The sequence below is a fragment of the Thamnophis sirtalis genome, unplaced genomic scaffold (assembly GCF_051295495.1).
Source record: "Thamnophis sirtalis isolate CommonGarterSnake01/CBP01778 unplaced genomic scaffold, rThaSir2_p1.2 scaffold_1, whole genome shotgun sequence".
In the NCBI taxonomy this organism is placed as follows: Eukaryota; Metazoa; Chordata; class Lepidosauria; order Squamata; family Natricidae; genus Thamnophis; species Thamnophis sirtalis.
In genome coordinates, this window is record NW_028261381.1 from 18,240,419 (window position 1) to 18,254,453 (window position 14,035).

Genomic DNA, 14,035 nt, shown 5'->3' on the forward strand with positions numbered 1-14,035 from the left:
TCTTTCCAACACTTCCCTCCCAAACACAAGCCTTTGACGATCATCCTACAATGTGACAGAGAAATTATGTGACAGAGATATAAAGTACAAATTGAGAAAAAAAATGTTGAACATTTTTTGTGGAAGCAGGCTGGTAAAGGAAGGCTGTATTGTGAAATCCATTGACTGAAAGTCAATGATAATGGATTAGTCAGAGAAGTAAAATACAATATTCAAAATGTTCAGGTTAGTTGTCTTCATGACAAAACATGGGCCACAATCCCAGAATTTCCACATGGGCCCCTTTTATGAATGCTGTCTAGAGATTTCCTTGGCATAAATTGCCCCATGCTGCATTTTATCCTCTTTAATGTACTTGATGCATGCTTTTTCTCCAAGGAGAAAAAAAATAAAAAGATCAAATTCATGTGTGTGTGTGTGTGTGTGTGTGTGTGTGTGTGTGTGTGTGTATGTATGTATGTATATATATATATTAGATTTTTTTTACAACCCCCGGTATGCCCAAATATGGGAGGAAGATCACTACTTCCATTCTCTGTCCTTTGGCTCGTCACAAGAGACCATCCAGGCAGAAACCCAATATTTTTACTGTTGCCTTTTGTTAAATTTTGTTGTATTTGTGCTGATAAATAAATATCAGGCCTGTGGCCTAATGGCTAAGATCTCTGCCTAGTATGTAATATAGCCCAGGTTCAAATCCCAGTAAGGGTATGGCTAGCTGATGAGAGCTAAATAGCTTGAAATAGATCTATACTAGTCTCCCTTTATTTATTTATCAGCACAAATACAACTATATATATATATTAGATTTTTACAATCCCTGGTAAGCCCCAATTATGGGAGGAAGCTAACTGCTTCCATCATCTGTCAATCGGCTCGTCACAAGAGTCCATCACGACAGAAACCCAACATTTTTACTGTTGCCTTTGTTATATTTGTGTTTTTTTTAAATTTGTGCTGATAAAGTCTCCCTTTATTTATTTATCAGCACAAATAAAAAAAAACATATATATATATATCACACACAAACACACACACACAATTTAATTTGTATATGTAAGAGGCACCATAAGCCATTGGAAAAAGGCATTTTATCTAGATCTGGATGCTCAAATCTTAGTTTAATGGTTGTTCTTGAGTCAAAAACTTCTCATCTTAGGATCACAATCATGAAATATCTGCTTAACATCCCTTTGATCGCAAAGATTATGCATCTAAGTAAGAAAATAATGGCGGTATGTAATAATCCCCTACTCCTTGTCCTGTCAGCCCTAAGTCATTAATACGCTTTATCCTATTCTGCTTTCTAAGCTACAGAAACCAGTCATTCTTTTACGTTGGGCAACCTTCCCCATCATCCACAATGATCCATTCCATGTGGGTGGGGAAGATGGAGTCCAGGATACATGGATGGCTCTAGAACAGAGAAAGGCTGGATTCTAGCAACCAATTCCACTTCCCCTTACCTGTGAGAGGTTTTGCAAGGAGTTCCTGATTTCATGCAAGACTCGTCTCAGTTGCATTTCAACAGTGGAGGGAGGGTTCGTGGAAGGAAACCGGTGGGGATGTCCAACGTGCCTCAACATATGAGGGCAGCCAAAAGGGGAGACCAATCCCCCACAGGAAGAACCAGGGGTGCTTGGGATGCTGTGTGTACTAAATGTCCTTGTCTGGCCATGGAAGTGCTGGTCTGGAAGGTCAGAGTGAAGAGAATGCAGAGAGCATGAAGATTGAGACATGCATGGCGGGAGGTGCAAAGGGCAGCTCTGGATTCTGCTACGAAGGAACTCATCCTGCCCCTTGTTTCCAACAGGCTGGGAAGGTTCCTTCCTCATGGGCGACGGAGCAATGTGGAGGGTGGATTTACATAAAGGAGAAGAGCTCTTGTCAGTGTCTCTAGAGGACGTTTCTTCTGGGGTATTTTCTTTCCCGGGATCATCCTCTGTGTCGTAGAGATACGTGAAAGAAGGAGGGCCACACTGCATTTGCTTGCCTGGGTTTAGCTGGAGATTCACCGAGGAGACAACTCGCACTGGGTTGAGAAGAGTGGTTGGGAGGGACTGGGAGCGCCTCAGGGGATAACCCAGTTCTGAGACCGGATGCCTCTTCTTAAAAAGAAGGTCCTTTGATTTGAGCAGGGGGCGATCTGTTCTGGGACTGGAAGACCCGCTGTCCTTTCTCTGCGCTCTCTGTAAAGCAATATTCACCCGCTCCACAGAAGAAGGAGAGGAACAGCTACTGTCTAGAGATGACATTGATTTGAGAATGTGGTGAGTTTTATAGGGCGGGAACTCGCATTCACTGCTCTTCTCCACATCACTCTCTTCGCTGCTTTCGTCCAATGTTTCCAGTTCTGCTTCGCGGACTGGAGCGACTTCGTTTCTCCTTTCTAAGCTGCCTCCGTCAAGCTCTTCCTTTTTGCCATTTGAAGAAAGCCCGTCTTGGCGTTCTAACGTGTCCTGGCCTCCTCTTACATCCACCTCAGCTACTTCCTCTTTCTCCCGCTGCTCCATTTCCAAGAGGAGGAAATTCTCCTCATCCAGCTCACTGAAAGAGCACACTGGTTCAGCCACTGGCGTCTTGAGTTCTTCGCTGTAGGATGTCACTGTTTTCTCACTGTCACAGCTATCGGCACTGCTTCCCATGGCCTGCAGTGAGTCATGACCCTGAGGGGAGAACACATGGAGAAATGGCGGCGTGAGGGAAATCAGGAGTAATAATACAATAATACAAAACAGTGCACTTGTTTCTTCCCATCACCATGAAAAAGGTGATTCCACAACATCCACAGCATACATTACTAAACAAGGCAATTCTATTTCAAGGTCACTCGTTCACTGGGATTCATATTTTTTACTTTTTCCAGGCAGCTGCTTACACACTTGGCTGGTTCTGACAATTTCGCAGAGACTCGGGGAAGGCAGTTCTTTAAACCTCCATGGACCAAGCTTTCATTGCTCCAGATACGTTTTTCTCCATCTTGGGGTATATTTTTTTCAGACAAGCATAATAGGATCCTTTTTTTCCCCCCTGGATCACTGTTTTGCAATTTTATTTGCAGTGAGGCGGTCAGTAGGCTGCATATAAAATATACGCAGATAGTCCTTGATTTACAACAGTTCATTTAGAGGCCGTTTGAAGTTACAACGGCACTGAAAAAAGCGACTTATGACCATTTTTTTAGACTTATGACCGTTGTGGCATCCCCATGGTCAAATGATTTGCGCTCAGATGCTTGACAACTGTCTCACATTTACGACGGTTGCAGTGTCCCAGTGTCATGTGACTATCTTTTGCCACATTTCTGACAAGCAAAGACAATGGGGAAGCCAGATTCACTTAACAACCGGGATACTAATTTAACAACTGCAGGGATTCAAGTAACAAATGTGGCAAGAAAAGTCGTAAAATGGGGCAAAACTCACTTCACAAATTTCTCACTTAGCAATATAAATCTTGAGCTCAATTGTGGTCGTAAGTTGAGGACAACCTATAGGTAGTATTTTATTTTATTTTATATTGTACCCATGTTACAGGTTATCCTCGACTTACAACAGTTCACTTAGGGACCGTTCAAAGCTACAATGGCCCTGAAAAAAAGTGACTTATTACGGCTTTTGCAGCATCCCGACGATCATGTGATCAAACACCAGAAGTTTGGAAACTGACTCATATTTATGACGGTTGTGGTGTCCTTGGATCCTGAGATCAGCTTTTGCCAACTTCTGACAAGGGAAGTCAATGGGGAAGCCAAATTCACTTAACAACCATGTTACTAACTTATTGTGGGGCTTCGCTTAACAACCGAGACAGGAAAAGTTGTAAAATGGGTCAAAACTCACTTAACAAATATCTCACTTAACAACAAAAATTGGGGGGCTGAATTGTGGTCATAAGTCAAGGACTACCTGTATATTGTTTTTATTTCTCTTTGTTAAGTTTCACTAATATATTTTTTTTAAAAAAAGAAACTGAAAAAGCATTCCGAGTTTTGATTTTAAAAAGATACTGGTGGCTTATAAGCTATGAAAGTCTGGAAAACATTGCCCTAACTTTGAAAACTTTTATCAAGACTTGTAAAACACACACACACACACACACAAACAGATCTACTTTTCACTTGAGAAGTCTTGACATTATTTAAAGGTGATTGTGAAATTCTAAAGAAGCTTGCGATATAATGCACTTATTCCCCCAACCCTGCTTATCTCTTATTTCCAGACTCATTATTTATTTACCCGTTTTTGACTTTGAAAGTCTCAAGTAGGCTGGAAACAGAAGGACGGCCCTCTTGCCCTTCTGCTAACTTAGGCTCCCCTCCTTCGGAGCCTTTCTCCTGTCTGCCTTTAACCAATAAAATCTGGCAGGCAGGAGTGATTTGTCTTTGAATAGAGAGGACCCTCCACCCTTTCCCGTTGTGTCCTCGGCACCACACATGAGTTATGTACACAATCTCCCATTCCAAAGAAGAACTGGGTACAGAGAGTCCCCGAAGTTCAGCAGGCTGGGGTTTGGGGGTTTTTTTGCCCACACATTTTCTTTGTTGTCCTCCTGGCTTCTTTATTAGGCATCAAGCAGAGCCATTATTCATGCCATCCACTCCCAGGGAAGCAGGAAACCAAGCAGAATTAAGACAAAGAAGTAACAGTCAGGAAGTAGGACACAGAGACCCTGCAGCCCTAAATACAACTATGGAATGAGAGGGAGTCAAAGAGAAACATAAACCAAAGAGATTGTTCTCTCGTTCTCTCGTTCTCTCTCTCTCTCTCTCTCTCTCTCCCTCCCTCCCTCCCTCCCTCCGTCTCTCCCCCTCCCTCCCTCCCTCTCCCTCTCTGTGTTCAATTTTACATGACTGCAATGGAATGAAAGTTCCCTCTTAATATAGATAGTCAAAGGAACAAGCCAAAAGCAAGAGAAGAAAATTCACAATTTAAAAAACAACAACCCACTTCCTATTTTTGACTGTTTCTGATTTGACAGCCATATCAAACCCTTCCCAAGTAGTGAATTTAATAGGTCTTTTGCCCGAGTAAACACATTCATAATACACTACATATTTCCTTTTTAAAAATTACTCAGATCCTTTTTATAAATCTGTTTTTCGGTCGCATAGCTTGTTTAGAAAATTTGTCTTTACCAGTCTACCCTTGGGCAAAGTATGGACTCTCACGAAAATTCCTTTTGAGCTTTCCTCACCACTCCAACAAATTCCTTCTCTAAAGCAGAAAAACGCGGATATAGAAAATATTGCAACTGTAGGTCTTAATCATAATTTTCACCCTTCCTTTCAATTTACCCAGACACTCCCTTGGTTCCCTTTGGTTTATCCTGAGCAACGGGGTGGAGGCGGGGGTGTCCACCTGCTACCTAGCAGAGATATTTGGGCTCAAAGGATGGCTTTTGTATAGGATGAGCAGCAGATCCATACATCTTCATGGCACCACTGCTCTCAAGCAGGTGTGTGCAACCTGAAGCCCACCGGCCACATGCAGCACTGGACAGTTAGCAGACCCACAAGATAATGAAAAATATTTAAGAAATAAATGAATTCTGTTATTTATATATATTGACTTTTATGTATTTTATATGCGGCCCAGGAAAGCTGAAATGTTAGGCAACCTGGCTCTGAAGTGAAGTATCTGCTGGCTTCAGTTTGACTGATATAAAATGGGTTTCTGCTGGAGCCAACTCCAAACTTAATGGGTCATAAAGTGAGTCATCTATCAAGAGCTGCAGGTCATAATGCTTCTGTTCGGTATTTCACTAAATAAAACACAGGAAAATGGACAGAGAGCAACATGTTGTCGACTCTTGATTTAGGTGGCAGGCGTTCAACAGAAGCATAGCCTTCAATATCACTCAGTGCTTTTTCCAAGAAGTTTATGAAGCCATGACATATACTTTTAGAGTCAAGAAAATAAGCTGGTGTGTCTAGAAATATTTGGCTGATTAAGTTAAACTTTTAACGACTCTTCCCTATTCAGTGCTCTATGCGGTTGTGAGCACTGCATTTCTATGCTGCTGGTGGTTTTATACCTGGAACGTGATGATTACATCTTGCAATCATGGTGGGAAAAAAGAAATATCAGGTCTTGTAGCTAGAAGGTTCTGCTGCAGTTCAATCCAACCATCCAGGCAACAAAGGAAACGTCCTGCTACTGAATCACAACCTTAGAAGACAATACCTTTCCCACATTTCCTCTAGGGATGATGAAGGGTCTTCCTTGCTCACACGACAGGCGGCTAAGAATGGGGAAAGCAGAAATAGAGCAACCCAAGAAATTTACCTGCAGTTGATTGAGCAAGAAGCAGTCGGTGGAAGAATCTTCTGCAAAGCCGCTGCTGTCGGAATGCTGACTTGCTGATCGTAAGAGCTGATCTATCCGTGGGGATGAGGGGAACGGGAAGGGAGACAAATGTTAAAAGCTCAGCAGATTTTCCAGCATGTACACAGTTCTCCATTTAGCTGGCAGGAGGATAGGTGCATTTGTTCATTCAGCTGAGAGGCCTGACCTACCAACCCAAAAGCTGGCTCTCATTCTCAGCTTTCAGACAAAGCCTGATTGTTCCTCTGGCTCTGGTTAAGCCCTTAATTGGGCCTTTAGATGGTTAATTTCTTTCTTTACATTTTATGATGACACTTTATTCAAAAGTGCTGGGGCCACCCCTCATTTTATTCTCAAGACAAACTTTGGGAGTGAACACTACTGAGTGATAGGATGTAACCTAAAAAGAGGTATTGAAATTCTCTGGTTATGACTGGACTTTGGGCCCAGTTCTCATAATTCACATATTAATCAATGAATCATCACACACACACACACACACAAACACACACACACACCAGAAATTTGACTTGCTCCAACCCTGCTGACTTTTTGCAGGGTACTAAAAACCCTGTTTTGCCATGAAGTCTAGGATCCTGATACCATGGGTGTCTCTCTTTCATGACTTAAGTTGAGTATTTATTTATAAGTATTCTTATCTGCTTTTATGTTGTTTTTTTGTCAGGTGCAAGAAATCAGGAAGCAAGGGGGTTCAAATGACTATAGGTTTATTGTATGCTAAAGCTCTCCACAAGAATCTGAACTACTAACAGTCAAAGCAAATTTGCGGTAGATAAGAGTCAGTGGAATTCAAGGGGGCCTGGACCACTTGTAGGTGGGAAGGGACTCAAAACTGATGATGCTTTGACACCTCCCTAAGGCTCAATCTGGTCATCTCCTACATCTTTGTTATTTTTCATTCTAGTTGGGGGGGGGGGTATTCCTTTTTATTCTGTTTTAATTGAGAGCCATTCTGTCATGTATATGAGATGGGAGGCTTATAAATGTACTAAATAATCGAATATCAACTGCATGTGTTCTTAATTATTTTTAATTTTTGCTTCAGTGGCATACTGTATGTTTAAAAGGATACCATCTCCATGTACAGCATAGTGATATAAATATAGATACTGTGTCTGAATGAATGAATGAATGAATGAATGAATGAATGAATGAATGAATGAATGAATGAATGAGATACTGCATCTCAATGCTTTAAGTATTTTTGAACTTTTCATTTTTCTTTTACTTAGAAAATGTAGAACTCTACTTTGAATTTTTGTTCAAAGAGACGTTTAAATCATATGCTTTTCTGAGGATAAACTAAAGTAACACAACTCAGAGCCCTAACCAAAGAAAAGACACAGAGGCAATTGTTCAGCTAGGACTGAAGCAGGCTAAGCTTAGAACTGGACAGAACCTATATCTACTTCAAGCCAACCCAGGCATGGCTCAGCATGCTACATGCTGCAGCTTCATCCCCAACTTGCAAGAACGTTTGGGAATATAGCCCATGTTTTGTGTGGGGCAGATTTTTAAAAATTCCCACAGGTCCATGGTATTAAAAAAAGGCCAGAGTGGTGATTTTCAACAAAGGACTTCTATAGACACATTTAAAATGTACAGCTACTTTTGATGATCCAAATGGAATCCATTGTTCGGATTCCTGGACTACATTACTTGCAAAAACTGTACAGTTTATAAAGAATAGAGCAATAAGCGGATTGTGGACAATCCTAAACTACCAGAAACATCAAGTGTTTTACATCCTTAAGATCAAAAACAGCTTTAGAAAATCAGAACAAATGAAGGAGAATTCCAAGTTCTCTATAATCTTCCAGACTAGAAAAGGGCAAATTAAAGTCAATGTTTACATATTGAAAACACATCTTCAGACAATATTAATATGTTGCTTCTAAATGTAAATAATCTGATTATTTACACAAATACATAGCTGAGAGATGAACAACAGTTAAGTTTTGAGGGAAGACTTCCAAATGTTTCCTCTCTCCTTTTAGAAGAATGTTGGCCTTATTTTGTGTGGTTTTAAAATATAACACAGATGGCACTCTTGTAATCAAAATAAATAAAACGCAGCAAGGGCCTTCATTGCTTTTGATCCTCAGTTTGCATGACATTCTCATTCTCTCTCTCTCTCTCTCTCTCTCTCTCCCTCCCTCCCTCCCTCCCTCCCTCCCTCCCTCCCTCCAATGGATTTTCATATTGCAAAGATAATATGCTTGGAATTCTATTATAAACAAAAAAGGGTGCTCAGAAGGAGAATGTCCAATCATAGAGTACTGCATTGTCACAGCTGTAATGCTGCAGAAACAATGGTCATGGGGTCATTTACACTGAAGAGCTGCTGAAACTGAAGCCATTCTTCACACAATACAAGCCCTTAAAGGGTCCTAACTGGGCTTTTAAGGGTTTAAGAGCTCAGGATACAATGGGCTGAATCTAACCTTTCTTTCTGCCTTTGGCAACATCCCACAAATAGAATTTAACTAAAGGCAGCAAAAAGGGGAGAGCTGAAGAGGCGATGTTACCCAGAACAGCAGATGTTTAGGGTTTAAGAGGTGGGCTGGGGAGATATTTCATTAAACGAGCCTCGCTTTTTCCACTAGTAGACACACACTGTTGAATAAGCAGCGTTCCACAAATGAAGCTTGTTTGTATTGATACTTGTATCTGTCTGGGCATGCCTGCCCACAAACAGAAATATGTATATAAATAGAACGTGTTATGCAAATGTGCTTGTCTTGTCGATAATAGGAATAATTGAGCAAATATAGGGGGAAGCAGGGGTGGGTTTCAACCAGTTCGTGGCGGTCCCCGCGAACCGGTTGGTCGGCGAACCCGGAAGTAAGTAACTTCCGGGAACGGCAAAGGGCCCACCCGCCCGCCCGCGCTCCTTACCCGGTTTTGACGAGTTCTGCGCTTCCACGCATGTGCAGGACGCATACAGCGCCTGCGCGATCCTCCAGGAGCAGCTGGAGCATCGCACAGACGCTAGTACGCATGCGTGCACTGCGCGCGTGCACGAGGACGCCGCCGGCCCCGTTCCAACCGAACCGGTTGGAACGGGGCGAGAAACCCACCCCTGGGGGGAAGGGATCAATAACCAATCTCATTCCACTCTGTGCTAAAGCATACCTCTGTAATTCTAATGAATACGTATGTTATGACCAGAAAACGTCCTATAAAGTTCACTGAAATGTCCCACTATGTTCACTGCATTCTGATCAATAATAAAGCTTTCTCCAATCTGCTCTCTTTGAATGTGTCAGATTGCAATCTTCCACAGCTACAAAAAAAAGAACAGCTCTGCCACATCGGACCGATACAAATCTTTTTGTTTCTTCCTGAGATCTGCCTTACAAGGAGCAGAAGGTAGACTTACCCTTCTCCAGCCATTGCTCCCCTGCAACTAGTATTTGGAGGTAGACTGTCCTGTATCCCTAGGTAACACTGAATAAAGGTAATGGTTTCCCTTGCACATATGTGCTAGTCGTTCCCAACTCTAGGGGGAGGTGCTCATCTCCGTTTCAAAGCCCAAGAGCCAGCACTGTTTGAGGATGTCTCCGTGGTCATGTGTCCAGCATGGCTAAATGCTGAAGGTGCACAGAACGCTGTTACCTTCCCACCAAAGGTGGTTCCTATTTTTCTACTTGTATTTTTATGTGCTTTCGAACTGCTAGGTTGGCAGAAGCTGGGACAAGTAACAGGAGCTCACTCAGTTACGCGGTGCTAGGGATTCAAACTGCCAAACTGCCGACCTTTCTGATCGACAAGCTCAGCGTCTTAGCCACTGAGCCACTGTGTCTCTATAACACTGAATGTTCAAAACTATTTGCCCTTAATTAGGTCTTCCTTGAGTTTATCCCCTCCCCTTTTAAAACCATCCAAGTTAATGGCCACTGCCACATCCTGTGATAACGAATTTCACAGTTTAATTATGAGCTGTGAGAACCTCTGTCTGTTTTAGATTTCCTTCTAGACCCTTATTCTGAATAGCCTCAAGTTTTACTTCTTTGAGAGAGGGAGAAATTCTCCTCTCCTTCTCCACACCGTGCATAATGTTATGCATTTGAGTAATTGGAATAATAATGAATACAAATAAAACCCCAGGTTTTAAACTGCCCCAAACATTTTAACCATGATTGAACCCTTTGATCGTTCTGGCTTCCCTCTTCTGTACCCCTTGCAGCTGTCATGTCATGCCAAACAATATGCTGTGCAATATTTTTGTTCCTGTAATTTATAAGAAATAGCAAAAGCTGAAGACTGGAATGTGTAAAAAAAATCACTGTGTGTGTGTTTACTATTCGGTAGGATCAGTAGAACAGATGTGTTAGACTAGGAATAATGAAGATCTGTTAATATAAGAAGGGCTGTGGAGTATGGTTGGATAAAACATGTGAGGCTACTGCAAAAATAAAATATGGAAAAGAAGAAGTCTACATATTCAGACCTGAGCTTTTTAGAAGGAAGTGACAAGAAAATAATGATCAGGGCCATGTCTTCTAATTTAGCTCAAACAGAATGCTAGTTTGAATTAATCCTGAATTTCAGTGTATAGCCCCACTGTTTCATCTTAAAGAGCATATACTTTGCATCCAGGAAAAGGTCAGCTTTGGTCCAGGGTTCTTCCAAATTAAAGGTTTTTAGGAAGCCAAACCTTTAAGAATTGCCACTAGCCGGAATGGAAAATATCTCCCCGATAATCAAATAAATCCATTCACTATAAACCAGATTTACACACGCATGTTTCTATTCTTAAACTGTCAAGATATTTGAATGTTCGTTTTATTTCCTTGCAGAGTTAGATAATTTATTTTTAAATGTGTATTTGAATTTTGGCAAATGCCAGTAAGGCAAATCTCATGGCCTATATAAGATATACCCATTAGGCCATTCATGAATAAAAAATAGAATCGTTTCCTGAATCAACATTTTTTAACAATATTGAATATTGTGCCTAGCAACACTTCATATTATACAAATGAAACTTTTTGTTCCAGGCTGTCCTTCACCAAAGGAAACCTTGTGAGAAAAACATACCTCTACTTGGGTTATGTAATAACAAATACCAATGCTGAATACACAAAAGAGAAACTTGTTTTCCTGTAATTAAAGTTCATTATCTAAAAGGAACATCATATTAACTGTGCTGGAGAACTGAGCTTTTTCTCCCTGAACAATGTGTTACTAAATTAAGCTGAATATGATGAACACTTATATTAAGAAACACTATTCAGAAAATAGACAAAGTAAATGTAAAATGTAAATGTTGTTAATATAAAGAAAAGGACATACAAATTCTATGAATTTAATATAAAAATGTTAATGTTTTCAATCTTTATTCCTAGGCTTTTTTTAAAAAAACAAAAGGAAGCAAGCCAATGAGATAATCCACGTTTTACTGTAACCCTATTAAATAAGTTATTGATAGCAGCTGCAGGCTGATCTTTGAATAAACAAATTCTATGGATTTAATATAAAAATGCTAACTTTTTTAATCTTTATGGCTAGGCTTTTTTAAACAAGGAAGCAAACCAATGAGATGAAACATATTTTACTGCAACCCTATTAAATAAGTTGCTGATAGCAGCTGCAGTCTGATCTTTGAATGAACAAATCTATGAAAAATATATTATCAGCTTAACAAAGAAAAAGAAAACAAAATCAAAGTAGTAGCTTTGGAGGAGAGTCATAAGCAAACAGATAAAAATAATACATCTGTTGTGAACATACTTACGAAATAAGCAGTGGAAATAAGATTGACAGATAGCTAACAGATTGAATGAGATACCATCCAAACCAACGCCAAGGATTTTCACATAGGGTTTAAAACCAAGCCTGAAGAGCTCACACTCGCAGATTTAGTCTGGTAGTAACTGCTTATTAAGTGTACTTATAACCAAAATAAGAGTAGGCGGTCAGATATATGTGTATCAAAGCTTCTGAGCCAGGATGTAAATATATATACTACATTCTCAAGGCAACGAGTGATGGCTGGCATGCTCGGAGATGGCTCTGCGTGTCACTTCCAGCATGCGTGCCATAAGTTCACCATCACAGTCCTATAGTGAGCAGTAGAGGGATGTAATTAAAGTGGACACCCAACGAAGGGAAAAACTACACGAGCCTGCTCTGATCTGGAAATAGAAAGTACAGTCCTAGAACAGTCTTACTATGGAGGAAACCTCACTGAACACACTTGAGGCTTAACACTTGCGTCTTATGGCAATGCTCAGGGCTCCTATGTCACATTATCTCAGTGTCTGAACACGGAAGACTTTTGAATCATCAGCATTTGGAGAATAATAAAAAGCTTTTCGGTTTGGGGTATGCCATTTTAAGGTTCAAAACAGTCATTTTAAATGACAGGGCATCTTTCACTCATATAAATATATTGCACCACTTCAATTCCTCCACCTCGTAACTGGTGAAGGGTCAGAAAAGCCAAACCCTTAATTAAGGTTACAAGTCTGATGCAGCCTCTGTCATTTGGGGTGCCGTTTCACAAGAAGAAGACACTATGAACTGAAATGTAATTAAAGGGCAGACTAGGATTTTATGGGTGGGCCACTACTTAAAAAGCTTAAAGTACTTGGGTTGACATTTAGTGGTTGGGATGTTTCAGGACGATCAAGGAAAAAAATGAATCTACTCACCTTTTTTTGTTCTGTTTAAAGCCCGCTGACTTGCATTAAGAGCGTGTGGAATCTCTCCCTCTGTACTTTGAATCTGCAGAAGAAAATTAGTGCATTTTTAAACCTATGCTCACAGGCAATAAGCTTTCTAGTGAATATGCATGGAATTTATACCTTGCACAATTGGCTATTTAGTAATTAACAATTCCAAACACAATAACCTTGGCAAGCCAAAGGAGTTGATTATTGCTGTTTATTATTATGGTGTATCTTTTTCAGACTTCCTGGAGTGATAATGCTGAAGTTGGAACACAGGAACAATAAAATGTGAAAAAGCCGTGACATCAGTAATTTAGGATAAAAGGCTTTTTTAAGAACAATGGTGCAGAACAAAAATAAAAAATAAATCAGCAGCACATCCCATGAGGTTTGCTTTTAGAAAACTTTTAGGCAAACAAAGACAGAGAGTTGTTAGTTCAGTAAGAGGGATGTGGGGGGGAAAGAAAGCTGTAAAGCTGACTCAAACTCAGAAAACCATGATAGCTAGTTTGTACATTTCACAAATGTCTTGTTCAGGGTCTACGTTAAAAAGGAGAAGAAGAACAGGGGAAAGGAGAAAAAAAATATATTCAAGGTAAGGTTTCTATTCTATCGGCAACTTTCATGAAACTTTCTAATTTTCTTTCTCAGGGTTCCACAAACCTTCAAACCGAAATAAAGACTCCTGAAAAATTAAAAGCTACCGCAGATTGCTTTCATTTTTAGTTGATGATGTGTTTCAGAATATGGCAGATTCATCCTCCAACGATTACAAATTAAAAACCACAATGTCTTACAGAGGGAAATACTGCAAGCTTCAGTTTGCATGTCCCCCTCGGAAACAGCAAAAGGAAACTAGACAGGAAGTTTTCGTTCAAAGAGGAAAAAAAAACAGGGTCCATTTTTTTATCTATGTCACAAGACAATTGATAGCAGCTCTCTGGGCTAACTTGTTCCTTGTGCAAAAATCTAATTAACTTTAAAACTTCAAAATATTTTGGATAATCTGAT

General features: G+C 40.3%; 1 protein-coding gene across 5 annotated transcripts in view; it reads right to left on the reverse strand.

The window, feature by feature from the left end:
• ITPRID2 (ITPR interacting domain containing 2) overlaps window positions 1-14,035 on the reverse strand; it is a 73,977-nt gene that overhangs the window by 17,387 nt on the left and 42,555 nt on the right. For all 5 annotated transcript variants that reach the window (XM_087708257.1, XM_087708238.1, XM_087708240.1 and 2 more), the window contains exons 9-11: window positions 13,007-13,079; window positions 6,288-6,379; window positions 1,467-2,666 (exon numbers count right to left, since the gene is read on the reverse strand). In XM_087708257.1, the coding sequence (XP_087564383.1) occupies window positions 1,467-2,666; window positions 6,288-6,379; window positions 13,007-13,079 (1,365 nt within the window). The remainder of the gene's footprint in view (window positions 1-1,466; window positions 2,667-6,287; window positions 6,380-13,006; window positions 13,080-14,035) is intronic.